Here is a 25,797-nt window from a genome sequence, read left to right as displayed (position 1 = left end):
AAATTTTAAATTTAAATATAAATATTTGATTTGTTATTAGAAAGCTGATTAAACTATAAAGTACATAAATATAAGTAGTTGTTATGGCGACAATTTTCCAAACACTTAGGTTCAAGTACAGTATCTACATAAAATTAAAGTACACATACAATATGCAACCACTAAAGATAATTGTTACAGGACCTATTAGGGTAATATTTCAGTTGTATAATCTTTATGTAATTACTGTTTTATTATGCAAGAATTTATTGCATTGTTTGTTTCATCTACTATATATAAAAGTAGTATTAAATAGAACTTGTAATCAATATGTATATCTATAATGTATACAAAAATACAAATTGAGTTAATAATAAAATTTCAATTATTTAAAAAATACTTTTTAGAGTGGTAAAACAACGATATCTAATTTTCTTGCTGATGCTACGGAAATACCCTATGATTATCATCCAACTAAAGGTGTTCGAATATTAGAATTCGAAGTACAAAACATAAATGTGAATAATAAACATATCACAAAAGATATTGAATTATGGGACTGTAGTGGAGATCACAAGTATATATAAACAGTACTTTATTTATTAAAAAAATAATGTAATATATGTAATGTGCTGTAAAAATATTTCAGATTTGAAAGTTGTTGGCCAGCTATAAGAAAAGATGTGCATGGTGTTATACTTGTATATAATGAAAAATCGAATGAATGTTTGAAAGAAATTCAACAATTATATGATTATTTTATTGATCAAATAAAATTAGATCCAGATAGATGTGCAATTTTCTGTTATGACCCAGAAAAAAAAAATCCTGAAATATCAAAAATTATTTGTGAGTACCTATGACCTATAATATTAATAATCGTAATATTCACAAAAAAATTATATATTTTTATTTTATATAAATAGCTTCAACATTTATGAAAGTATCCCATGTTAAATGTAATACAGAAAGTGGTGGAAGTAAATTAAAAGCAGATTTTGCATCATTCATAAGTACAATACTTAATAAAATGCATCATTATACAAATCAAGAAGACAAAAATATTTTAAATGAAAACATATTGTTTGCAAAATAATATTATTCAATATTATATAGCATAATAAATTCTTATCATCTGTTTTTAGGAATTATATTCAAAAATTTATTTTTGACGTGAACATTTTATTGTAAGAAAATCAATTATCTTTTTTACAAAATATTTATGTACCTTCACATTCCGTGCATTATAATTATAACATACTTACACGTAAATATTATATATTGTATATGAAAGTTTAGATTTATTATATAACATTATTTTGTTTGCGCGATATGTACACATTGTAATAATATAATCAAATATACTTCCTCTCCCCAAATTTTTATTTCTTAAAACTAATCTTATTCTTTTATACAAATAATTTTTACGTTTCAAATTTACCCAAATATAATTTAGAATTAGCACAACTTATTAAAAATTATATTTTATACAAACAAATAATAAGGATTTTAATAGATATTTGCGATTTTGTACTAACATAATTTCTGTTAACTTTTTGCTTGATTGGTTAAAAATGTCATTGACTCATTCCATGCCCTCTGCACTTGTTCTTCGGTAATGTTATGACTCCATAAACTACATATCACAACATTTGCTTCTTTGATTTGTTCTACATTACTTGGTTGAGCTTGAATTCTTACTTTTGCATCAGCTTCGGTTAATCCGTTTCTTTCTATTATTCGTCGTATAGCCTATGAATAGAAGAACAAAGAAGTTCTAAATTTGACTAACAAAAAGTACTCTAACATGAAATATTAATCTATAAAATTTAATCTATAAATTAAAAGTTCACCTCTTCTTGTGGAATAATGCATGTCCAGATTTCATGACATTCATGTTGCCATTTAGCTTGAATTAAAACAGCAGCTTCCATTACAATTACATCAAATCCTTTTGTGTTGAAATCATATATTTGTTTCTTTGCTTCTTCTAAAATTATGGGCCAAACAATCTTGTTTAGCTTGCTTAATTGTGTCTATAAATAGATTTATATTTTAGAATATAAGCCCAAAAATATCAATATTAGGTACTAGTAATAATATGAAATAAATAAAAGTTTACTTGATCATTAAATACTATATTTCCGAGTTTTCTTCTGTCAATAGATCCATCAGGTTTCAAAATAGTGGGACCAAAATTTTCAACTATCGTATCAAAACACTTTTTACCAGGTAAATATAAATCATGAGCTATTTTATCACAATTGACAAGTGCAGCACCCAATTTTTGTAGTTTCTCAGCTACAGATGACTTTCCACTTGCTATACCACCAGTCAAACCAATGATATAAGGTTTTAAAGGTTTATTCCCTATTTGCTAAAAAGTTAATATGATTAAAAACTTTGTATAATACAATTTAGTATAATACATACAGGAGCTTTAAGTTTTGTTCCCAATAATCGTATTCTTTGATTACTAGAACTGACTTTACTTTCTTCATGTTCTTTATGATTCTCATCGTTTATTAATTTCACGACATGAATGTCTAATTTGTTTAAATTATTTTTCTCACGTATTTCATTCACTTTATCTCCACCACGTTTTGTTTCTTCGCTAACTACTATCATCTCAAATGTTGAATCATATTTAGTTGGTCCGTATATATCATTTATGGCCATAACTTCATATGTTATAGTTGGATCTATGTCTTCTAGAAAGTCTTTGAGATTTAAAATTCTTATAGAGCAAGGTTCTATCAGTTCCCATAATAATTTTGCTGAAAATTTAATTCAGTAGATTAGTTCTTCCTACAATTTATATTTATCTGTATACTCTTACCAGACAACATATTTGTATCAGTTACACCAACTGTAAGTTTCTCTGTACAACGCAATGCAGCTTCACTTAAAAATATTTTATGTCCATTATGTATTCGATCAAATGTACCACCAAGTACTACATTCTTGTAAGTTTTTTCTTCATTAACACAAGATGTTATACTATCTAACTTTCCTGAATTCAGATCATCAGTAAAATTAATAAAACTACAACCCATGGAAGTGTTTGCTAAATAATCTTGAATGAATGTGTCAGCTTCTCTTTTACTACAAGCTTTATCAAAAATAACTATTTCCACAGGTTTCTTGGTATTTATTACTGATATATTAGGATTTTTCATACTTGTAAGTAACACTCGAACATCAAGTGGAGAAAATATAGTAGATGTATTGACATAAATATCGGTAACGATTTGAGCGTAACGACTTATTCCCCACTGAGGATTTGTAATCATTTGATTACCAGAAAGAAATATATTCTTTTCTGGAAAATATTGGATATATAAAGTTTTTAATACGTGTTTTTTTATCATCGGTAATAATTTCATCACTTTTGTAGGATTTGTTAAAACTAATAAACCGGTATTTGCCATCATGTAACAGAATTTCTAAAACTTTAACCTTATCTTTTGATGATATCTTAGTTGAAATGTAACGTATATTGTCGTGCTATGCTCATGCGTGTTTTATTATATTAAACTTTTGCATATTGATTACTTGTAACATATGAAAAAATTCTCTTATTATCAAGAATATAACTGTGTATTCATTATCTTCACATAGTTGCCATGCATATGCACGTAATAGTATATAAAGTATTAGTATATACACGTAATTACAAATGCTCAAACCTATTACTATCAGTTTTTTTAATTTTGTTATTCAATTTTTAATTTATTATTGAGTTTGTTACAAATAATAATAGTACATATTTATAATTTTTGAAAGTAATAAGACTTTCTAATGAAAAACATTAAGTAATTAATTAACATTAACAAATATTAATCAAAATATTGCGTTTTTTATTCATAACCTATATTTTAGCTTGTATTTGTAATTTATATCATATCATATCATAACTTACGTTTTATATATCATATTTGTAAATGAATAAAAATAATGATTAATATATATATACATAATATTTAATTAAATTTATAATTCCTTCATATTGGTGGTGTAGAAAAACAACGCAAGGATTTGTGTGAGGAGAGTTTGCGATGTAAAATTATCCATTGTACTAATTTTATGTGATTATTATTAAATGCCATTTCTAATAAGCTATTGTACCATTTGTCTTCAAAACCAAATCCACATCCTATGAAAGTAGAAAATATTATGTTTAAAATACCAAATATGTTGGTAAAATAAATTAAGTTTTCATAATAACTAACCAGTTTCTGCAATCATTTCAAGACAAGAAAAGTCATCGTCCACTGAATTATTAAGAAAATAATAAATAGCCATACATAAAGCATTCTCTCCTGTTGTTGTGACAAGGGAAGGATCAGCACCTACATGCAAATTTAGAAATAAAAGAGATCTATTTGTATTATCATATTTAATTATATTATGTATAATGTAATTTTGTTTTGAGTTATTATTCTATTTTATACATACCCTTTGCTAACATAAAAGCAATTAAACATTTATGACCTTGGAAACAGACACGGTGGAAAGGTGTTAAACCATAAGGTAGAGATTTTACATTTACCAATTGTGGACAATTTACTATTATATCAATGCATTTTAATGCATAAAATTTGTCATAACATTTCTAAGAAATAATACATATAATTCTATATATTTTATAAATATGACGCATCTTAAAATAAAGTTAATAATAAGAACTAAATAAATATGTTTAGAAATATTTTTCATACAGAATTTTATATCTGATATTTTATAGTATAATTCATATTATATAACGATATTTAATAGATAAGCAATTTACATCAGTTGCATATTCCAAAGCATTTAACATTTCTTTATGACTGATAATACTTTGATGTCTGGCAATTACTCGATTATACGTGTTAAACTTTTGTAATTCTAATAAGTTGTATTTCGATTCATTTGTGATTCTTTTAGAACGATAATCTGCAATTCAAACGCAAAATTTAAGATATTAAAAACATTCTTTTTATCTATAATCTATATACAGAGCTGAATATAATATATAAAAAGGTCTAAATTAATAAGATTTTAATTTACATGCAATTATCAGCTATCAGAAGTTTGAAATTTCAAAATGTATGTACCATAAATGTAATTGAATATAAAAGAAACAACTACGATAAATCCAGTAGTGGCAATAAATTTAAAAATGTTTGTAATTTCACCTAACGTTGTAAAATATTTAAGTAAGATATCGTAAAATGATTCGTTATATTTTAATATAAGGCTCATAGTTTCTGTTTCTTTTAAATTATTTCCAATCTAACTTGTGTTTCGTGTCAATATTCGAATCGAGAAACCCCTTTTAATCGTATGATCTAGGAACAAGAACAGCAGATAGGAATCTACATGTGGCAAACATTTCCCCATAACTGCTCTGAATAACCAATCAGAATAAGCGAGCAATGATGCAGGATGTCCTCTTTCAATAAGTAGTCGACACTCCGGAAGTGATTGTCTAAAGTCTAAGGGGTAGAGAGAGCCGTTACCCGGAGTAACGATTAGATATACCCCGAATCCTCAATTTGAAGTTGTGAAACGGGGTCGCCGTAGGGGGCACAGATATTCAGGTATTGCAACGAAAACAGAATCGACGCAGACGCGCGAGCGAGCCATACTTGCTCGTCATAATGAGTGCGTTGTGTTGAGATACCCGTCCCCTAGTGTTTACAATTTTCCTTGACAAAACTAATCAGTGTTATGATTGCACATTGTTGGAAAATATTTGTGAAAATAGTACAGTGATCATTCGATTTCCAAATTGTTTTATTCGAAATTATTCGTGATACAGATATATGAGAGGCTCAGTGTAAGTAAATACACTCAGTTGTATTTCCCTGTGTTACTTCAAACTTGTGTCTTGTTACGAAAATGGCGAATCTTACAAATCGCCGATATTCTTATGGAAATTTTGTATATATCTATATGGATAACAAAAAGTGAAACTATTCTACGATTCTAATGTGGAAGAACTTTATCGGGGCCAAGTAAGGAAAAAATTTCGGATAGTCAAAGATGGATGCAACAATTGAGAGAGAGTGCAGTGCTTTGGGTGGCCTCTTTCAACAGATTATAACTGACATGAAGGTAAGTAACGTTAATGATGTGTCAATATTCGATATTTATTTTGCTTGAGCGCGACCGCGTTTTTTCCTGTTCATTGTTTTTTGTACGCTTTTTTACCTTTGCACAAGTAACGATGCAGGCCAAGGCGCGTTGTCGATGCAACTGTTCTTAATACATATACATATTTCGTAAATATTATGAAATCATTATGACCGAAGAGGCAACATATTCCTTCAGTTATTTCTTCTTATGGTACTTTTTAAGAATATGGTTCCATTGTCCTAATTCTGAAAACTACTCTTCGAAACCATTGAGATACTTTAATGCGATAAAACGAGGACGATAGCTAATTTACACTTGTTCTAGTTCTATAATACTGCTCCGAAATATTTTTTCATATTTCCAAGATAATAAATGTATATATTCTTTTTACTTAATGAAACTAGTAAACAACGAATATAGCATCGAATAATATTTATAACAAAGTAAATTATATAAAATAATCCTATTTAATAAATTTCATATATAAATTTTTTATAAAATGTTACTTAATTTTATTAAACAGCCACAAAAAATGTATGTAATATTGCAGCTATGTAACAATTCAATTTTCTTCTTCAGGTAGCTTCCTAGTTCATAAAATTATCTAATCAGAAAAGATAGGTAGGCGTATGTGATTGCATTACCCTATTAAATGTGTTGTATTTTTATGATAACATAAAAGTATCTACATCAAATGTAATAATATGTATTTGTACAATGTATAAAAATCATATATATAAATTATTTATATATTTCTTATTTCACAAATAAAAAAATGTTAAAAAATGTAAAAAATTTATTTTTAGAATGGAGCACCATTATGGGAAGATTTGATTTCAAAAGCAACCAAATTACATTCTTGTCTAAGGTAATAATTATATTTCGATTACAATTTAATATTTATTTTATTAGTAAATTTAAGATTTGACTTTTGTATTCAATAGTAATACTAATTATATTGTACATAAAACATAAAAATAAAATTTACTGCAAGCTTGTATTTTAATTACAGATGTATTGTAAAATTTACTTTACAATAATATAATATCTCTAATTACATTAGAAATTTTTTTAGGGCTGCTATTTTAGCTATTTCTGCATATCTTGAAACCTTTCAAAAAATTGCTGATGCTGCAACTAGTGCAAGAGGTGAATTATGTCTTATTTTCTATATTTATTATAAACAATCATACATCAATATTTATTTGTATCATACCTTCTTTTTTAATTTTTTTATGAAATACTTTTAAATGTTAGCTCTTAGTCCAATAAAATATTTGTAATTAAGGTGCAACAAAAGAAATTGGAACTGCTTTAACCCGGATATGCCTTAGACATAAAGCAGTAGAAACACGTATGAAATCATTTACTAGGTAAGTTTTCATTAAATTTTAATAATTTTTAATATTTATCTGTTAAATAAGCATTTTTTATTTATATATTTTTTTATTAGTGCTATTATGGATTGCTTGGTGTTGCCTCTTCAAGAAAAATTAGAAGATTGGAAAAAATCTTTAATAAATTTAGATAAAGAACATGCTAAAGGTTAGTATATTTAATGATAACATATTTGAAAATGTTGAAATATACTTAAAATTCTGTTAATTTCAGAATATAAAAAAGCAAAAGCAGAATTAAGAAAGCGATCTACTGATACATTACGTTTGCAAAAGAAAAAAGCACGAAAAGGTCATCATTTACAAGGACAGTCACAAGGACATGGAACATTATCAAGTGATATTGAATTGAATCGAATGCTAGAATCTTCAGCTGCTGTTGTTCAAGAAAAACGGTTAAGTTTAGAAGAAACGGAAAGAAAAGCCGTTCGTGCGGCTTTACTCGAAGAAAGGGGCAGATATTGTCTTCTTGCCAGATTTTTGAAACCAGTACTTGTTAGTAACATCAATTATAATTATGGGGTAATTAATAATTCAATTTCAAATAACTCTGTTAACAAAATGTAAAAAACAAACAGGATGAAGAAATTGCAATGCTAATGGAACTGACACACTTGCAAGAGGTTTCTGATCAATTACAACGACATGCAGCCTCTCCACATCATTTACCTCCTGCATCAGAGCAAGTGATAACAGATATAAAAGGTTGCGATGTAACACAGTGGTCACTTGCTACACCACCCTCAAGTCCTTCTCTGTCACTTGGGTCAAGGAAAAGTTCAATGTGTTCAATTAGTTCTTTGACTAGTAGCAGCAGTGGTTCTTGTAAAAGTCATCCAAGTCCATCTGGACACCCTTGGCACAGATCACTTTCTCAGGTGAAAATTACGGTAGCATAAACAATCAATATTACATTTTTTTCGTTCTGCTTCGTTATTATATTAAGAATGTGAATCATTTGTGCATGGCATATTAGTTTCACTATTTATGCACTAGCCGTATTTTAAGCAAGTAGTTGCTTATGGATCATAGCATGAATGCCACTTGGCATCGGCTTAGTGTGTATGTGGTAGTCGATGTTGTACTCGTTGTAGTCTGTCGGTGTCAGGCCCTCCAGCATCAACGGTATGATGACACTACGCCACTTGGTAAATGGTAGTTCCCGTGACTCTGGCTTCACTTCTCAGGACACGTTATACACACAACCAATCTCTGAACATCAGGTAAGGTTGTTAGACATTAGTCGCTTGCTAGCACTTCATAGTTTTCCTTTTTATTTGCAATATTCAATAGAGCACTGCATCCTTTGAGGTATTTGTCTTTTTTATGTTTTTGAAGTTAAACCGTGTTGTCGTAGGTATCAAATGTGTCTTCTCAAACTAATCAAAATACTGGTTGTACTACAACAAGACCTGTAACTACTGCTACTTGGCCTGACTTGCAGGAAACATCAGTTCAGTATGATAGACAAAATCAAAACACAATCAACGAACGGCCGCACACGATCTCTTCTGGTAAGAAAATTATTAATTAAAATATATAGTAAAGAAGAACGTATAATTTATTTATAATATTACACTTATTCTTGTAGCTTATGAAAAAGGCCACCAAAGACCAGCACTCAGTGTCTACACATTCCAAGCTCCAGATAATAGTGGCTGTTGTCATAGTCAACCCGCTTCTCCAGTTTCTTCTTCCTCTTCATGTTCTTCCTCTAATCAACAAGCATCCAGAGTACAATTGCGTAGAAATAATGGTAGTCATCGCCCTCCTATACCAAACAGATGTTCCAGTTTAGAGCGACCAACAGTTCCAGTAAAAAATGAACCTCCTGGAAGTCCTAGAGGGAAACCTAAGTTACCACTTCCAGCACATTTAGCAAAAGGTCTCTATTAATTTTTATGAATTATGTCAATGTTTAGAAAATAGCATATAATATTACGATATAATACAGAATTAGCAACTCATCAACTTCAACAACCAATGTATGTGAACATGCACGAATTAGCAAATTTAGCTGCAAGTCGCGCTCAAGAGATGCAGTTACCTTTACCACCACCTCCTGCTTCATTATCAGCACCAGGAACTGAAAAGGTAAAGCAACAACATATGACATTTTGTAACTATAAGTGCTTAGCTAAATATATTTTTAGACTGAAATTACGGAAAAAGATGGTGGAAGTCAAACATCAGAATCTAGTATCGAATCTAGCAGTGGATATGGAAGTCAAACTACTATACCGCATTCTCATTCACTCCATAATCCAAGTGAGAATACATGGAATGTACCTGGTGCTGTATCTACTTTAACGGTCCGTAGAGGATCGATGCAGCAAGTGAATAAACCTCCACCACCAACAAGACGAACGTCTACTATTATAACTGCCACATTCAATAATCCATCAGCAGGTTCTAACGATGAACGCACTGATAATACTTGCGACGAAACTGAAAATCTTCCTCCCCCGCCAGCGTTTTTGTTAGAAGGTTCTTCACCTACAGCTAGTCCGACTCCTCAACGGTAGAATATAATTATTTTCCATCTCTATTATGAAAGATTTCAATGGCACGTAAAACGCTAACGTAATGTAATGTATATTCTATATTGCAGATCTATCTCAGTGTCGGAAACAGTAAGGACTCTTACAGAGTTACGTCATACACCTGCTAGTCCATCTCTTTTACGGAAGGCTACAGGACAAGCACAGTCGCATAACAATGCGTCTGCTACATTACCGCATAATGCTGTGTTGCAAGTAACTCGATCATCTGTTGAACGTTCGTGTGCAGCCATTCGTTCAGCTTCTCTAGAACGTAATTCAAATACTACGCAAATAACTACTGTCAATACAGGTGTAAATATTCAAGGGCAAGGTCCGGGAGGGGTTGGTCAAAGTTTTATGGCGGTTCTCAGTGCTAAGCTTATTAACAGTACAGGTAATAATGCCACAAGTGGTAACAATACGAATAGTAGTCCCAAATCTTCCAGAAAGCACTCCATTGAACAACAGATAAGTAAAAATTCTAAAACACCATCTGGTTTTCTCGAGACTTTGAATGCTAAATTAGCGCAACAACAGCAAAACTTGCAAGGAAATAATACAACGAGTAGATCCGCAAGCGTAAGACGCATGATGGGTAATCGTGTACCCATTATGGATCCCTTACAAGTCAGGGATTCTCTCATGGATCAAATACGAAAAGGTACCTCTTTAAGGAAAACCAGTGGTCCCATTAACGATCGTTCAGCACCTAAAATTTATTGAGTATTATAATACGGATGTTCGTACAAGTTCCTTTGTTATTTCTGATGCATCTGATATTTGCGACCGTTGTAAAAATCGCAACACGCATTATCAAGTCTGAACAATAACGTGTTTACATCGCCAAATAAAATTGCGTTTATCACGCGTATATATGTACCTTTACGAACGTACATTTGGTAATTGATAATCAGTTAGACTGACTTCTTTGCATTTCGGTGCACTGATGTAAAATTCAAAGAGTAAAGCAAATTTTTTACCTGAATTCGTTAATATCGTGTTTAGTTTGATTAAAATTGTGTAGGAAAGGCAAGCTCTATATTAAATCCATCTTTAATTTATATTTCACAATGCGTGTCATAATATATATAATATATACATATATATTAATTCAGTGCAAAGATAAAACGACGTATCTTGTTTAATTAGAGAGCCCAATTTTATCGTACACGTACTTTATAATTTAAAATAATAAGATTTAAATAATATATTTATAAACTAAAGTAGTATATTTACATATTATTGCAACTTTAAGTTTTAACTTAAGTTGATGTTTGATACTAATGCCTGATGCTTGCCAGTACTATGGAAAACCTGACTGACTGAATCATATTTTAGTAGGAATTTAATACTTTATATTTTAATTTAAAGAAGAAATACAAAATCTGCATATATAATTTAATATAGAGCTCGTGTCTTAATATATTATTATTTTACATGTAGTGATTAATTTTACCTGTATTGTCTGTCTTTCATTTTCTTGTATGAAGCGCACAAACACAATTGTCATTTTTATTTCAGACTATTTTTATTTCCTACTCAGTATCGTGTTCCATGCGAGCACAGGTTCTAATAGTAGCATTTGTCAACCAATATAATACTGTTTGGTATGACAAAATTGAACGTAAATGTATGTGAGTATTACTGCCCAGGTAGAACTTAATTTTAGAATTAGTTTTTATATTGGCCCGATTCCATCGAGATTTATATCTTTAATATTTATTCAATATCGATATACAATAATATTGTATTTTCCAGACTACAGTATTACTGCATTATTTTTTGTGTTTGAACAATTCGTAAGTTAATTTTACCACACTTGAAAGTTTTTGTATTAACTTAGTGTAGATTTCTTTAGATTATACCAATTGTCTTTTACACATACCGCCTTCTTGCTAGAGAAGTGACACTTTTAAAAAATCCTTAATTTCGATATGTTTGTAAAAATTCCCCAACTTTTTTTTAATATTAAACGATATATATGAATAATATTTTATAAAAAATGTTAGAAATTATTAGTTAAATTACAACAAAATTATTAAATTGGTAAATAATTACTAAATTGTTCAATAATTAATAATCTTCCATTTCAAAGATTCTATTTTATTTTTATTAACTGTGGATCACTTTTCTAGCAAACTGATGATAACAACTTAGTCCTAGTTTTAAAACGTATCCATATTTCGGAATACAATGGATTTGTATTTAGAATACTTCGCGATTGCAATGTCTGTCTCTTGCATATTGATTCTACATATCCGAATTTTTGTATCACTGTGTTTTTTGACATTAGGGTAAGTATTGTACAATACTGTTTTATAATATCGATATCTACGAAGTTAGGAGAGCTGTTGAGATATGTGCATTTACTATTTACTCGAGCATTTACTGCCAACGTGTTCGACCAATATTCTCGTAAATATTGAGTCAACATTTCGTCACAGTACTTGTGTTCTGCCTGGGCAATGCTGTTCCAATATCGGTAAATATTAAAAGTAAACGTATATATGTATCTCAGATCGGCGAGAAAATTACTAGTGCGTTAATACATCGTTTTTGGTGAATGTATACCATTGCGCATATTTAACTAACTGATGAAAATTATGATCCCAGTGTAACAAAGTATTATTAATCGTATTCGTCTCGTTTTTTCTTAAGTGACCATTTGCGAATAGGATTCTATAATATCTACTACATGTACCGTGTTGTTTATTCGTACGGATAAACGGTGATGTACTAACTACAAGCAAAAAATATCTATTAAATAGAGTATAATTGAAATCTTTGGAAACGACGCCGACTGAACTGAAAACGCTACTGCCAATTTATAGACATTCAAAAATCGTTCCTTTCATTCCTGATGCAGGTGTTAGGTTTTGCATTTTACTTTAGTGAAGCGTCGCTACGGGTAGTTTCTCTAGCGAACAGTGCAAATAGTCTTATTTATTTCGAGCAAGCATTTACCGTTTACAAATGTGGATAAATAGCTAATACATTTCCAGTGATAATGCGATTTGGTATTTAATGCTGAAGTCGAACATAGAAAATTACATAAATAACAATAAAGGAAAGAAGAAAGAAAGAAAGAGAAGAAAGATCGATAGCTTTATAACAAATATGCTCTGTAGCCGTGCAAAAAGAAAGAAAGAGAAAATGTTTCAATTCCATCAGCATTAAATGACAAATACTTAGTATGATAAATAAAAAGAGCCGTAATAATAAAATAGATAACCGTAAAATCTGCTGTAATAAAATAATATTTAATGTAGTAAAAAGTTCGAGAGGTGATTGTTAATTTGTAATAATTATTTCAGTAGCAGATCAGATACAAAGAATAAATAAATAAAAGTATAACAAACAAAAAACCGATATTCGCTTTTTTGCGTGTTCACTTGTCAATATACATATATATACATATACATATATATAAAATTATGAAGGAATAAATTAATCAATTTACTATATTGAAAACTTTATTCACAATCTATATAAAAAAAAGAGGAACTTTCCATTCCCTGATACATATATAACTAATTGCGACGATGATGTTCGTTTATGTTTTCACGTGGACTATAGCTTATTCTATGATTACTTACATATTATGTAACTGATATATTTGTAGATAAAAAAAGAAGACAAAATAGAAAATGAAAAGAGCAAAGATTCATGTATATACCCTGCGCGAAATTAGTTCAGTTAAAAAAGAAAACAGAACATCTGTATGTTATATCCTTGTAATCGAAATTTACACAATCGGTTTTAAACATTTTGCGCATTAGACACATTAAGATAGGTATACTAAATCTAACCGTAAACCGAGGGATCTTCGTACGTGCATTGAATGTTCTCTTCGTTGAAACAAGAGGCTCGTGCCTCGGCCAATTTGCAAGGCATACCGCTTACCATTGGTAAACCATATATATGAAACGAATCGTTCAGTGTTTGCTTCTGATCCCCGGATGCAAGAAAGTCGTTATCCTTGTTTATGATTAATGCAAAACTTCCAGCTGCAAGAAAATATTTTTTTATACTGAATATACATTGTAAAACGATGTACGTGTTATGTGTATCGAGGTATGGTGGTTTAACTTATCAATGTGTACCCCGTCTCTTAGTACGGTGAAACGTTACGTACGGTTATCTAACTGTAAACAGGAGCAATTTGGGCTTAAAGTGAACTCGACCGTGGCACGAAGACGTTGAACTTCTCGGGATGAATGCAAGTCCAGCAGCAATCTCACTTTGCGAAGTCGTCTGATTGCTACTTTAACCGCGCTACTTGCCGAACAATAAACATCGCTAATGTTTGACGGTAACTCCATACATACGGGACAAGATTGGTTTACTCCCGTTGGCACTAAAGTAACATGTAACGTGAGAAACAATAATTGTACGTGTAACTGTTGTAGATTGTAAAATACATTTTACTTACACGGAATATTCGTCTCGATGATTGTCGTAGTATTCTTTATTTCAAAGTCTGGCTCCACCTGTAAGAAATTGTCTCTATCGATAGTTCGACGAATCCTTTTATTTTCTTCAATTTTTCGTTGTTTGACAAATTTTATTTGACAAATTATTCGCAAGTCGTTTGGATCGATTAAAAAAGTTTGAAACGTATATAAATACCTGTACAGGTTCTTCATTTTCTATTTGTATAGTTGACATAGTTTGGTCCTCCGTTTCAAACGCCAGTGTTAAATCAGGTGATTCATTGGTAGTGATAGCCATTTCTGTTTTATCATAGGCATCCGGTTTCATATAAACTGGAATTGGTCCCTCCATTCCATCTGGCATCGCTAGTTCATGATTGACGACGAAGAAAGAGGAGTTCACCGGACTGGTATTAAATTCTTTGTATTGCTTCATAGTAGATAATTGATTTGGCGTTGTTTGTTCATCGACTGGTTCCGCGCTGCTACAAATTGAAGCGATTGTGTAATTCTGAAAGCATTTATTCTATCAATCGTTACATCTTTTTTTTTTTCTAATTAAAATTGAATAGAAATCGTCTGGACTTACGGTGGATACGGTAAGCTCTTGCTGATAGTAATCGTAAAGCCTCACGTTTGCTGGCTTAAGGTGATCGACAAAATACTCCTGTATTATTCTAAACGAAATGCAAGTATTTTGTCCAGTTAATTTATCAAAATAAATCGTCATAGTATCTTGGTCTTCCTCGAATCGTTTAACTTCTGCAATTTATGAATAGATTTCAATTAATATCGTATTATTATCCGTTAATGTAATTTGTAATAGGAAAGAGAGTGAATTTACTTGAAGATGGATTTAATAACAAGTGAAGACTCGCTCGATCAGGCACGTAACCACTTATCATTCCAATTTCTAGCAAAGCCATGTTACTTTCCTCATCTGCCAGCTTATATCGAGCACAGATCGTAATTTCTTGTAACGAGCATTCGTTTCCATGACTAACGGAACGGGCTCTCACCGAAAGATCAAAAGCATCCGAACCGGTACTATGCGGAACATTGTATTTAAGATTGCTCTAAAATTGAAACGCAATGTCTATATAATTTGCAACAAAAAAGAAAATGCAAGCAAATAATTATTTACAGAGTTCCTAGCAAAGTTCCTGTTTTCTTGAATAAAGATAAAGACATTTACTTTACCTGTACTAAAACACATCCTTTGCCTTGAGCAAAGATTTCTACGATAGTTGGTAAAACAGATAAACGAATTTGTTTAAGAATCATACGATTTTCGTTATGCAATTTGTAGACATAATCCACTTCCTTAGCAGTAACAAGAACAGACAAATCGATATTTCTATGTTGTACAGTCATAGCATATTTCGTAAGAGCCTCCAGTCCAACGACCGTGTCTTGAGTGGACGTAAATCCACCTTCGGCGTTTCTTTGCTTCGATATCCAGCGAACAGCTTTCAAGGCTTCGATCAAATGTCCGTCACCTAATTTCAGTAAGGTAAGAATGACATATGCAGTCATTTCGATGCTTAGACCGATCGAAGGCTTAGTTTTATCCTCCCACCAAACTAGATTCTATAACGTAAAAAGATCAAGTATTAAGAATAATAAAATCGTAATTGTAGATATGTTTTAACTAAGTATCAAATAAAAAAGAAAAAGAATTTATAAATAAGATGTATTTCCTGATTGATTATATATGTTCATTCTTACTTTGTAGCGTGTAGCGAGATTCATCAGAGACATCATGCTGGAATTGGCCTTTGGATCCCCCAATAATGCTAACGCGTATGTAGTGAGAACCGTAGTGTGTAGATTATTGTGACCACTAGCTATTCCTTTTTCCAAACAACTTTGGGCATTATTAACAACAGACGATGACAAAGGAACACCAGATTCGAGCAAAGAAATTAGGATGTATGCTGTTATTCCTGATGACGAACCATCGTATTCTTCAAGGCCGCCCTAAAGTAAAACTTGTTGCAATTTATTGAGACATTCGAACAGTTGAAAATTTGGCGAACCTTCATCTGTTTGTGAAAGACAGTGCCTATTACGGGGAAACAACCATTTTCCAATTGTTGCGATGTGATCCAGCTAACAGATAGCTTAAGATCCTGTTCGTCGATATGAATCAAGGTTGCAGCCTGAGCAAATGATTTTAATACGAATGCAGTCAGCCATATAGAGCTTTCGCTCCTTTCAAACGCAGAATAAGAACCACTCATATGTCTGTACGTTAACTCTCTCTGGTATCCTAAGTTTAATATATAATAAAAACGGTTAATACTGTCTTAAATGATTAATAAAAAATGGAAGATTTTTTTTTAATTTTATAAAACAAATTTCAATCAAGTACATTGATTTTTCTTGCTAAAAAATATTCCTCTTTCTTAAAAATATGTAACGATACCTTTTTCCATATTCCTAATCGCCTTCGTACGAAGTTCAGGGTTATCGATTCCGATCACATCCAGATATTTAATCACGTGAATGTTTGGAACAAACAGTACCATATTTTGTTCACCGCAACCTTTTGGTAATTGTACAAGTTTATCTAAATTTTCAAGTGCCGGACCTAAGATGTCTCCTATCAAATTTAAATACGCTCTCCCACTATCCGGTACCGCGTCTTCGGGCAATGCCAATTCCCACATGAACGTGGAATCATCGCTGAAATCCATCGGGCAAATCAACGTAGATTTCGTTTCTTCCATGGGGAAACCTTCGGGTAGAATTAGAATCGGTTTCATGATTACGTCCCTTAAACACGAATAGATCAGGCATTACGTTCCTTAAATATGAATAGGTCAGTTATTTGTTTATTATTAATTTCTATTTCTTATTTTTTTATATCGTTAAAATTTATTCTTACTTCCTATTAGGAAATTTCTTTTTCTTTTACTATTTTACTGTACGAGCTATTTATTTATTCTTAATTACCGCGTAAATACCACAGTCTCTGGTCCGCATGGTTCAGGAAAATCAGTGTCTATGAAAGCGGCAACTGTTACGTTAACTTCTCCGAGTACTCGTGGTTTCAAAATGTACTGATAGACAATACTGTCTCGTGGTTTTACACAGAACGAGGCGATAGAATTCGACGAATGCAAATCAATTCCTTCTACCTCTTCCATTTTTATTTTTACCTGTATATTAATAAGTCAAACGAATTATTAAATACATGGATACGAATTTCGCGTTACATGGATTTTGGAGTTGGGAAAATTACTTGAAATAAAATGTAATTTCGGTAGATGGTATATGCCTAAAACCAATCTATTGGAAAGTATATTTAAAAATACGAAATTTCATGCATAAGAGAATTCGTGTCTTTTAGTACTTAAAAATTTATTTGTTATAACAGTGGCAGATTCAAAAGTAGTGAGGGCAGTGTCCTCTCCTCAAGACTAGTAAAATATAAAAATATTATGTCACAGTTTGAAAAACTAGTTAGATATAGTACAAGATAGAAATATTAAAATAAAAATTACAAGCAAATTTATATCTTGTAAAATAAGGTTCAAAAATGTACTTATATATGTCTTCCTTTTGAATCCGCCACTGAACTTATAACGATGCACTTACAGGTAAACTATGATGCATGTAATTGAAAAGGGACACTTTGAAACGCATTATTTCTCCACGTTTTATGCTGTACGGTAAACTATAATCCAGGAAGAACAATTGGAATGCTGTTATAGTGGTCGGAGGGGCTATTCCAAGACCGTGAACCGGCGAAATACATGTTGTATATCCAACCCAATCGGTGATGGTGTGCGGAAGTGTACGCTCTATTGTTACTTTGCCCTCTTTTCTATGAAGAATAATTAAATATATATCTTATTAATAAATCTGATCGAATCTTGATTGTGGTCAACAAGTAACGTATTTATCACAATACATATAAGAAAGACTGTTAGCACTCCCGAAATATTCAGTACGCTTTCAAAATGTATTTCAATCATACCCAGTAGGTACCAATTCCCACAACCACGTTTCAGGAAAATATGATCTAAGTGTAGCCGTCTGAGCCGGATTTTGGTCAACATATTCTACTCCTGGATCCATGGCCGCAGCAGCAACAGCATCTGTTATTGGACAAGTTAAAAATTTCAATGTTTTTATACTTAATCACTTTCTTCCATAAAGAAATTTTGCAAGCATGGAGCGTGAAACTTTGAATTTAAAATCTACTAGTTTTGCGAATGCATAGGTAGCAATCGTTTTCTTTGCAATCGTCAGCTTGGACGAACGATCGAAGAACGTCTTTCGTTTATTCTAGTTCTGTAAATATACATATATGTATATCTCATCGATTCGTACAAACTTACGCTCTATTTCTTTTCTCTTATTTGCACATACATTACACATGCCGAGTAAATGGAATTTTTTAAAAACAGATTCGTTGCTAATTGAAGTTTACGATATCTTTATGTTCGTAAAAAACTGAAGGGAAACGATAGCATTGCGTATCTTTCGTACTTTGTTACACGAGATTAGATTCGTTAGTAATAAGAAAGATTAACAATGACTCGCCAGAATGTAATGACTTGAGAGAAAACACACGGGAGGCAAGAAACATGTCTGTGTGTTCCATGTACATCCACGGGCATGGTCGTGTTTGTAATACGAGATCGCTCATTACAATCACTCCAAAGTCCTATGAAAATCAAGATCGAATCGTTTAGAGTGTCTAGAGATTAAAGGGATTAAAGGGATAACGCACACGCAAAAGATCTTACGACAAAAGCTTGTACAGCGTCCACATAGTTAACCCTTTTGTTGTATATTACGTTGTATTTCGTGTTTCTTCTTTTTCGCAATTCGGTAAATCCTGGAAAATGATTGATCTCTTCGTTCGTTCCTTCTAATGCCATCGCTGTACGATTCAAATTTAATATTACAAATTACGTCAATAATTATATCAAAGTTATAAATAATTCAAAGACGTACATTTGCAATGAATTGCAGATAGAAAATGTGGCTCCGGAGTTGGATGAAATCTTCTCAACTGGTCGAACGTTTGAGTGGCACTGATCAGATTGGATTTCGATTTACCCAAAAATAGGGTCGATTTATCTACTGCGGAGATTCCGCAAAGCGATCCAGGAGCAGCTTCGACGTGATACTGAGTGGCCGATCCTGGTGTTTGAACATCAGTATGCCATGCGGTTTTCACTTTGTTCTCAAAACAGTGGCCAACTTCTATCGTGTAAGTTGTTGCGACAATTTCACCATCTGATCGTACGTAATAAAGTAACAATTCCGAAACTGGAGCCATGCTTGGCGTTACTTTAACGCTTAATGGGAATCTAAAAAATATATATATATTTTTTAACTGAAAGCTAACGAATTATCGTTAGCTTAATATTAATATTAATTATATTATGACACACAATTTAGAAATCGTAATATAAAGATATTAGAAAAATTTACCTGTGTACTATAGCTTCCTCCTCCGTTTTGTTAGCAAAAGATTCAATAGAACCCAATAAATTGTGAAATTCGAAATAATTCAACACTGTATCCCGATTAGGTTTGTGCTTTACGTGTCCATATATTAAGATGCCTCCCTTGGAATTGATCGAATAATGGAAAGAAATGGATTCACTCATGTTAGGAGGTGTCGTATACATAACGTTAAAGGAATACTTCTCGCCACAGGTAATCGGTTGATTTCCCCGAGCTACCGTTAAGTAACTATCGGACGGAGAATACCAAGGATTTACGGTGGTAGATGCTGATGGTTGATTCATGAAAACCTGAAATAAATTGTATATGAGAGCAACATTTATGAGAATTAAAAACCTGAATGTTTATAAACTTAAGAAGTTATTAGGATTGATAAGTCTCTAACGATAGTTAGTAGCAATATTAATAAGTTACTATTAATGTTACATACTTTCCAACGTTGGTCTGGCGGATAATAGGTTGTCGGATAATCAACGGCGGTGGCGACAAAGCTTAACAAAACGATATTTTTATGTTGCGGTGGTACGACAAAATCGACGAAACCATCAGGGGATGACATAAAATCACGACATTCTACAACATCTTTGTCCCATTCGATTTTTCCACGTACTTTTAGGCAAACTTGAATTTTTTCATTCGGAGCAGGCGTGTCGTCGTGTCGCAAAACTCGCAACTATCATAAAAAGATACGATTTAAATAAGATAATTATTTACCACCGACGGATTAAAAATTATATTCGAGTAACATAAGCATGAGATAAAAATTCACTTTTCCATGATAAGGTAAACCGAACTTGAAGTATTTAGGTGTATAATTCTCGTATTCTAATTTCAGTGCTTCGTGCATCACCACGGTTCTACTAATCGTAGTTTCTACTACGCCAGTCCCGGCTTCTGTGAATTCAGCTATGAGAACGATATTGTTCGGATCCATTTTCCAATGCGCCAACCCAAGAACCGTTCCAGAAAGAATAAATTCGGTGCAACCATCCGGTTTATCGAGCTAAAATATTTATTTCGTCTTTGATATACCTTTCCACTTCGATAATCAAAATGAAATGAATGTACGAGCCGTTTGATGCAAAAGTGGTATAGGTCGATCTTTTGCCTGTTCGGTTTAGCAGCAAATCTCAAGAACAAGTATATATTCGTTAGTTTCTTGGTGGATGGCAGAATAAGCGACGATCGTCCTTATGGAACTCTTACTCTATTCCTCGTTATTCGGTAACCAGCATTTTTTGACTTACGTCACTTTTGCATTAAACGGCTCGTATATACGTACTTCCGTTTCGTAACGTATTGCCGGAAGATTGGGCAATCTTCTCCAACTTGGTGTTTGAGGAGTTAACTTCAGCAATAGATTACCTTTCACAGGTTTACCGTAACTATATCTGTAATGTTAATCATTATTTAATTTTAATATATAATACGATTTACGTATTAATGTAATAGCTTAGCAACGTTGTTCATAATATTTGAAATTTTATGGTAAAGATACGATAACGATACTTGACACAGATGTTCCAAGTCACGTTCTCCACATCCGCAAGAATATATTGTGGTGAATTGATGGTTATTTGAAATTTTGGCAGAACGTATTTCTCTACTTCAAATCGAGTAGTGTGAATCAACTTAGAATACTCTCTTTCTTTCATTACTTTTATGTTCCACGTCCCCTGTTACATAAATTACACGTAGGGTTTATATAAAATTATTTAAGCATAGAGAAAACCATCATATTCTTATTTTTCTTATCTAACAAAATAGCAACTTGTCTTTAGCCTTTGAAACAATTATTTTCTCGTTTAGTCGATTTGTTCTTTCTATCTTTTGATTCGAAGTATTCGCTTCTTTCTAACTTTCTCTTTAACTTGATTGCATTTAATTATTTTCTCCATAGACGTTTCGATTTTACCAAGGTTGGTTCCGGAGACAAAGGAAACGTCAACTGAGCCATCCCGTTCTCCGTGCTTACGTTCGTCCATTGCGCTACCCTCACTAACGATGGACTTTCGATCCATACTTCTGGAATCTGCGAGCAACGAAAATTTCGAAACATATTCAAAGTAACGATGAAACGATAATTTTAGGGAAACGGTAGGAATCTAACGAAAAATTTGAGACCAAGTAATTTCTTACCGATTTTTGCGACGGTTTTAAATCATGCATAAGCATAAGAATTCTGATTTTAACGTCTTGACCGGGCTTGTAGGTCGGTTTATCGGTTTCTACGAAGGTGATCAAAGAATCGTCTTCGATCTCTACAGTTGATTCCGATACCACGACGTAATCGGGATACTTGTCGAATTTGATTTTTAATCGGAGCCTCGCGGTTCTGGAGACGGTCTGCGGTACTGCTAAGTGCAGGCATGTTTCTGTACCTAAAAAAGAGAAACAGTCATTGATACATATAATTCGTAGATAACATCGAGAAAGAAAGTTTAGCATTGAACTGGTGCTTGTAATTTTTAATATTAAGTTTGAAAATGTAATATATTTTCCATGTCAGCTTGCAACATCGAAGCAATCGTCTTCGTCTGACATAAATGCATTCACGCGAAAGGATATCCTTAATCGTTAAATTGCTATACCAAGAAAGGCTACAAACAATTAGCTGCTTAATTACACGTTGATTTAGATAATCGTTGTTCCTACAGTTGCCCATACGAGCTTTAAAAAACATTTGATACTAAAGTTTTCTCAATAATAATAGGATTAAATTTGTTCATCCCGTATATAATAATATAAATGGGTTTCTCATGTATATATTCTAGCGATTGCTTATTTCCTCTGCAGAGAGGGAGTCGGCCAATTCAGTCCCCCCGCAGGAAGCGACAATTTCAATTTACCATTTGTTTAAAGAGTCCGATATGAGATGAAAACACTTACAGAGATAAGGGAGAAAATGAAAAACCAAAAGAATAGGAAAAGAATTTCTTAAAAGTGGAAGCTCTGATCATTTTGTAGTTCCTACTTCATTCTTCGCGCAGCTAAACAATCGTAAATTAACTACAAAATAACGAGTTATTCAAAATATTCTTTAATACTGTAAAACATTGTTTCAAATATCATCTTTTCCCTTAAGCAGTAAAGGCGTAGAATTTGGAACGATCTTTATTAGTAGAATCTTTATCTTCTATGTTACTGTACACTTAAGCAGTCTTACATCTTAATAGTTTTATGCTCACTCGTTATCACCTCATAAAAGATATAACTTAGAAAAAATGAAGCTAGCACCCTGTGGGGGTAGCCGCCCACATGCTATATTATTTTTTATTTATATTTTTTTTTTTCTTCACCAACAAGATATAACACTTTACCAAATGTCCGCAAGGACAAATTGTAAAATAACCAAAATAAAATAAAAAAAAAAAAAAAAAAAAACTCGTTAAAAAATTACGTAAAATTAAGTAAAATTCATTAATAGTAATTTTAATTGAAGAATCGCGTGTTTAACGTTTAAAATCAAAATCAGTAATAATTTAACGCAATGGTATTTCTATGTTAACAATTCATCAACATTTTGTTGAACAAATGCGATGTATAAATTAATATAAATTGAGATACATCTTGCAAATTTTATATATAGTTTATGTATGCCATTGACGGAGGTCTCTTATCGAAATGATACCGATGATCTTGAGTACATACATAATATGTATAATATACATACACAATGTGATGTCAAAGGTCTAGATTGGATCTCAAAGAACTGTGAATTTATTCTTGCAGTACAATAAAGACGAGTATATACAAATTACAAACATCTATCAAGACAACTAACGATGTAACGCGTGAATAATCTTTTAATAATTATTAATTTAAAACTTAAAAAATTGAACTTTGTTTCTTCGTATGACAAGAATTTTTTAAGTGACTAATAACGACGTAATAATATCGTTACTCCTGCGATATTCTTTGATTTGCAGTTCTTCTTTCAATTACAAGTGTATTTACCTGTTTTTACAACGGCGCTAGTACGAGCCAATACTTGATTTTCTATAGTGGGCACTAGCTCGAGAAGAACATGAGCCGGTAGTTCCAAATTATGTAAAGACAAACAGCCGCTTTCAGTTTCGCCGGCTAATAATCTTTTCGGTGCCATAAACACATATCCCCTAAAAACAAAATAGAGCTAGCACAAATGCAAAATAATATGCTACAAACTTTATTCTTCGTTTTGTTCTGCAACCTCTGCAGTGCATACGTATGTTTAACGACGTAATATTACATCGATCAAATTTATATACGTTAAAGATTATCGGCATACCACTGTGTATTACCAAATATCGTAACTAAGTAAGAAAGTTGATATCTCTTTAGAAATCGAGCTTGGAGATTCTATCAAACTATACCACAATTTTTTTTTTTTTTTTTTTTTTTTTTTTAATATTATATATTAAATATTTTTTTCGCTTATACTTTATTTATATTCTATCTATCTTCTTCCTATCTTTCTTCTATATATTATCTAGTCTTTATGAAAATTATACGCGCGATTGGTTAGTACTTCAAGACGGTATATTCTTGTCGTAAAGTTATCGACGTCTAACACGTCCATTAAGACATTGTCGTGATCGATAATCTGATCTTTATCTTGAATTTGAATTCATAGAATTTGATCGGCTACAATTACCGATTTGGAGTCGACGTAGTTTCGCAGTAGCGTGAAATTCCCACTGAATAAACAAACAGCACCAAAAACACCAATTTACCCATCTTACGTATCTCGTATAGTCACACTGTTTCTAACATTTAGTTTCGACAAACTATATTCGCGAACATGCTTAACGCTTATTCAAGACCTAGCTTGTTCGTCCATTAAATGGCAAGTATCGTTTCCTGCACGATAAAGACGTAAAGAACGTTTAACAATGCGTTAATATATGTACGTAGCTCTGCGCTGTACGCAGACTGAAAGCACGATATTCGTTCGGTCCCTCTTATTAACCCCCTGAATCTGTAAGGAGAAGGGTTAAGCGTTTCGCTAATACCGAATAGAACACGTACGACGTACGTTCAATTTTCTCCTATGTCACTTATCAAGCTTTAACGTACAATGAAACATGAAATTGTTGATAGAGGTAAGGAGTATTATAATAAAAGAATTTTCTATACATTTCAGAAAATGTATAATTTGGTGTTTGATCTAACAAAATTATAAGATATCTACGACAAAGGACGAAATATAATAACTTTTTGTACTAATTTGAATAATTATAAAATTATTGAAATATACTTAATAAAGAACTGTAATAACTTTGTCACAAGTGATATTATATTTCGTAGGACATTCTTCTTGTTTAATTACTGATAATTAAATTATATAACTGAAAAGTAAATGCGGACGAGTTCATCTAATCTCTGTTTCTTGCGATTCATATTTCTTAATCCAATATTCTTAATTCGACATTAATAATGTTGCAATGATTTAATGTTTACATCATGCATTACATATCTTCTTCTCAATAACTCTATGTTATCATAAAAGTTATCAAGGTTTATTATGGATTTTCATTTAACTTATTTAATCATACAAAATTAGAGAGGAAATTTCCTCTCTTACAGGGTGTATATCTATACAGAGTGTATCGCAACTCATAAAAGTATAGGGTTAAAACGATTCGTCTAAAAGATACTTCAACTTTAATTTTATACGATCTATCGTATAAAAGGCAAAGAAAAGCAGAACCAATTTATGTTTCCCTGGTCTTTCGTATGAAAAGTTTCGTTAACTTGTGGTTAAAATATCTTTTAAATTAATCGCTTCTGTATACAAGCACCATAGTATGTTTTTATAGAGGATAAACAACGCATCGATTGATGTATAAA

At 31.8% G+C, this 25,797-nt stretch overlaps 5 protein-coding genes across 7 annotated transcripts; 2 read left to right on the top strand and 3 right to left on the bottom strand.

Annotated features, from left to right (window-relative positions):
- Positions 1–83: 83 nt before the first annotated feature.
- LOC132916336 (intraflagellar transport protein 22 homolog) lies at positions 84–1,349 on the top strand. The gene is made up of 4 exons (XM_060976249.1): positions 84–191; positions 387–556; positions 629–828; positions 906–1,349. Exons 1-4 carry the CDS (start codon positions 84–86, stop codon positions 1,073–1,075), a joined length of 648 nt encoding a protein of 215 aa, XP_060832232.1. The 3' UTR covers positions 1,076–1,349.
- An 81-nt stretch (positions 1,350–1,430) lies between these two features.
- On the bottom strand, positions 1,431–3,665 carry LOC132916332 (bifunctional coenzyme A synthase). The gene is made up of 5 exons (XM_060976241.1): positions 2,819–3,665; positions 2,413–2,756; positions 2,102–2,356; positions 1,833–2,015; positions 1,431–1,731 (listed from the first exon to the last, which is right to left on the bottom strand). The coding sequence occupies exons 1-5, from the start codon at positions 3,411–3,413 to the stop codon at positions 1,528–1,530; spliced, it is 1,581 nt and encodes a 526-aa protein (XP_060832224.1). The 5' UTR covers positions 3,414–3,665; the 3' UTR covers positions 1,431–1,527.
- Positions 3,666–3,983: 318 nt separating this feature from the next.
- Positions 3,984–5,413, bottom strand: LOC132916335 (uncharacterized). Its single transcript, XM_060976247.1, has 5 exons — positions 5,079–5,413; positions 4,772–4,917; positions 4,438–4,594; positions 4,212–4,331; positions 3,984–4,135 (listed from the first exon to the last, which is right to left on the bottom strand). Exons 1-5 carry the CDS (start codon positions 5,224–5,226, stop codon positions 3,984–3,986), a joined length of 723 nt encoding a protein of 240 aa, XP_060832230.1. The 5' UTR covers positions 5,227–5,413.
- A 127-nt stretch (positions 5,414–5,540) lies between these two features.
- On the top strand, positions 5,541–15,954 carry LOC132916328 (protein MTSS 2). 3 transcript variants are annotated; one of them, XM_060976234.1, is made up of 14 exons: positions 5,541–6,081; positions 6,909–6,970; positions 7,178–7,251; positions 7,391–7,475; positions 7,556–7,647; positions 7,714–7,994; positions 8,078–8,377; positions 8,594–8,722; positions 8,944–9,013; positions 9,091–9,384; positions 9,454–9,593; positions 9,653–10,020; positions 10,111–12,524; positions 15,852–15,954. In XM_060976234.1, exons 1-13 carry the CDS (start codon positions 6,010–6,012, stop codon positions 10,763–10,765), a joined length of 2,622 nt encoding a protein of 873 aa, XP_060832217.1. In that variant the 5' UTR covers positions 5,541–6,009; the 3' UTR covers positions 10,766–12,524; positions 15,852–15,954. The 3 variants fall into 3 exon arrangements, with proteins under 3 accessions (XP_060832217.1, XP_060832216.1, XP_060832218.1); XM_060976233.1 differs by having other exon boundaries at positions 8,857–9,013; XM_060976235.1 differs by lacking the exon at positions 8,594–8,722 and having other exon boundaries at positions 8,857–9,013.
- On the bottom strand, positions 13,498–24,888 carry LOC132904664 (alpha-1-macroglobulin-like). Its single transcript, XM_060955353.1, has 25 exons — positions 24,602–24,888; positions 23,923–24,083; positions 22,105–22,346; positions 21,881–21,997; positions 21,475–21,641; positions 21,248–21,356; positions 20,735–20,968; positions 20,396–20,638; positions 19,930–20,255; positions 19,447–19,805; positions 19,236–19,372; positions 18,983–19,153; positions 18,461–18,624; positions 18,079–18,307; positions 17,434–17,639; positions 16,904–17,253; positions 16,515–16,747; positions 16,204–16,455; positions 15,676–16,065; positions 15,320–15,551; positions 15,065–15,237; positions 14,672–14,986; positions 14,475–14,532; positions 14,178–14,399; positions 13,498–14,049 (listed from the first exon to the last, which is right to left on the bottom strand). The coding sequence occupies exons 1-25, from the start codon at positions 24,682–24,684 to the stop codon at positions 13,847–13,849; spliced, it is 5,376 nt and encodes a 1,791-aa protein (XP_060811336.1). The 5' UTR covers positions 24,685–24,888; the 3' UTR covers positions 13,498–13,846.
- Between the last annotated feature and the right edge of the window lie 909 nt (positions 24,889–25,797).

The sequence above is a fragment of the Bombus pascuorum genome, chromosome 2 (assembly GCF_905332965.1).
Source record: "Bombus pascuorum chromosome 2, iyBomPasc1.1, whole genome shotgun sequence".
In the NCBI taxonomy this organism is placed as follows: Eukaryota; Metazoa; Arthropoda; class Insecta; order Hymenoptera; family Apidae; genus Bombus; species Bombus pascuorum.
The sequence above is the reverse complement of the archived record's forward strand: the minus strand, read 5'-3'. Positions and strand labels throughout refer to the sequence as shown.

Coding starts and splice junctions, on each gene's coding strand:
- LOC132916336 (XM_060976249.1), top strand. CDS start 84: ATGGCGACAATTTTCCAAACACTTAGGTTCAAGTACAGTATCTACATA. Junction 557..628: donor GACTGTAGTGGAGATCACAA/GTATATATAAAC, acceptor AAAATATTTCAG/ATTTGAAAGTTGTTGGCCAG. Junction 829..905: donor TGAAATATCAAAAATTATTT/GTGAGTACCTAT, acceptor TTATATAAATAG/CTTCAACATTTATGAAAGTA.
- LOC132916332 (XM_060976241.1), bottom strand. CDS start 3,413: ATGATGGCAAATACCGGTTTATTAGTTTTAACAAATCCTACAAAAGTG. Junction 2,757..2,818: donor TGATACAAATATGTTGTCTG/GTAAGAGTATAC, acceptor TTAAATTTTCAG/CAAAATTATTATGGGAACTG. Junction 1,732..1,832: donor GCATTATTCCACAAGAAGAG/GTGAACTTTTAA, acceptor TTCTATTCATAG/GCTATACGACGAATAATAGA.
- LOC132916335 (XM_060976247.1), bottom strand. CDS start 5,226: ATGAGCCTTATATTAAAATATAACGAATCATTTTACGATATCTTACTT. Junction 4,918..5,078: donor TATATTCAATTACATTTATG/GTACATACATTT, acceptor TTTGAATTGCAG/ATTATCGTTCTAAAAGAATC. Junction 4,595..4,771: donor CTTTGGAATATGCAACTGAT/GTAAATTGCTTA, acceptor ATTATTTCTTAG/AAATGTTATGACAAATTTTA.
- LOC132916328 (XM_060976233.1), top strand. CDS start 6,010: ATGGATGCAACAATTGAGAGAGAGTGCAGTGCTTTGGGTGGCCTCTTT. Junction 9,014..9,090: donor GCCGCACACGATCTCTTCTG/GTAAGAAAATTA, acceptor TTATTCTTGTAG/CTTATGAAAAAGGCCACCAA. Junction 9,385..9,453: donor TCCAGCACATTTAGCAAAAG/GTCTCTATTAAT, acceptor GATATAATACAG/AATTAGCAACTCATCAACTT.
- LOC132904664 (XM_060955353.1), bottom strand. CDS start 24,684: ATGGGTAAATTGGTGTTTTTGGTGCTGTTTGTTTATTCAGTGGGAATT. Junction 20,639..20,734: donor GTTTACCTTATCATGGAAAA/GTGAATTTTTAT, acceptor TTTTTATGATAG/TTGCGAGTTTTGCGACACGA. Junction 19,806..19,929: donor GAGGAAGCTATAGTACACAG/GTAAATTTTTCT, acceptor TATATTTTTTAG/ATTCCCATTAAGCGTTAAAG.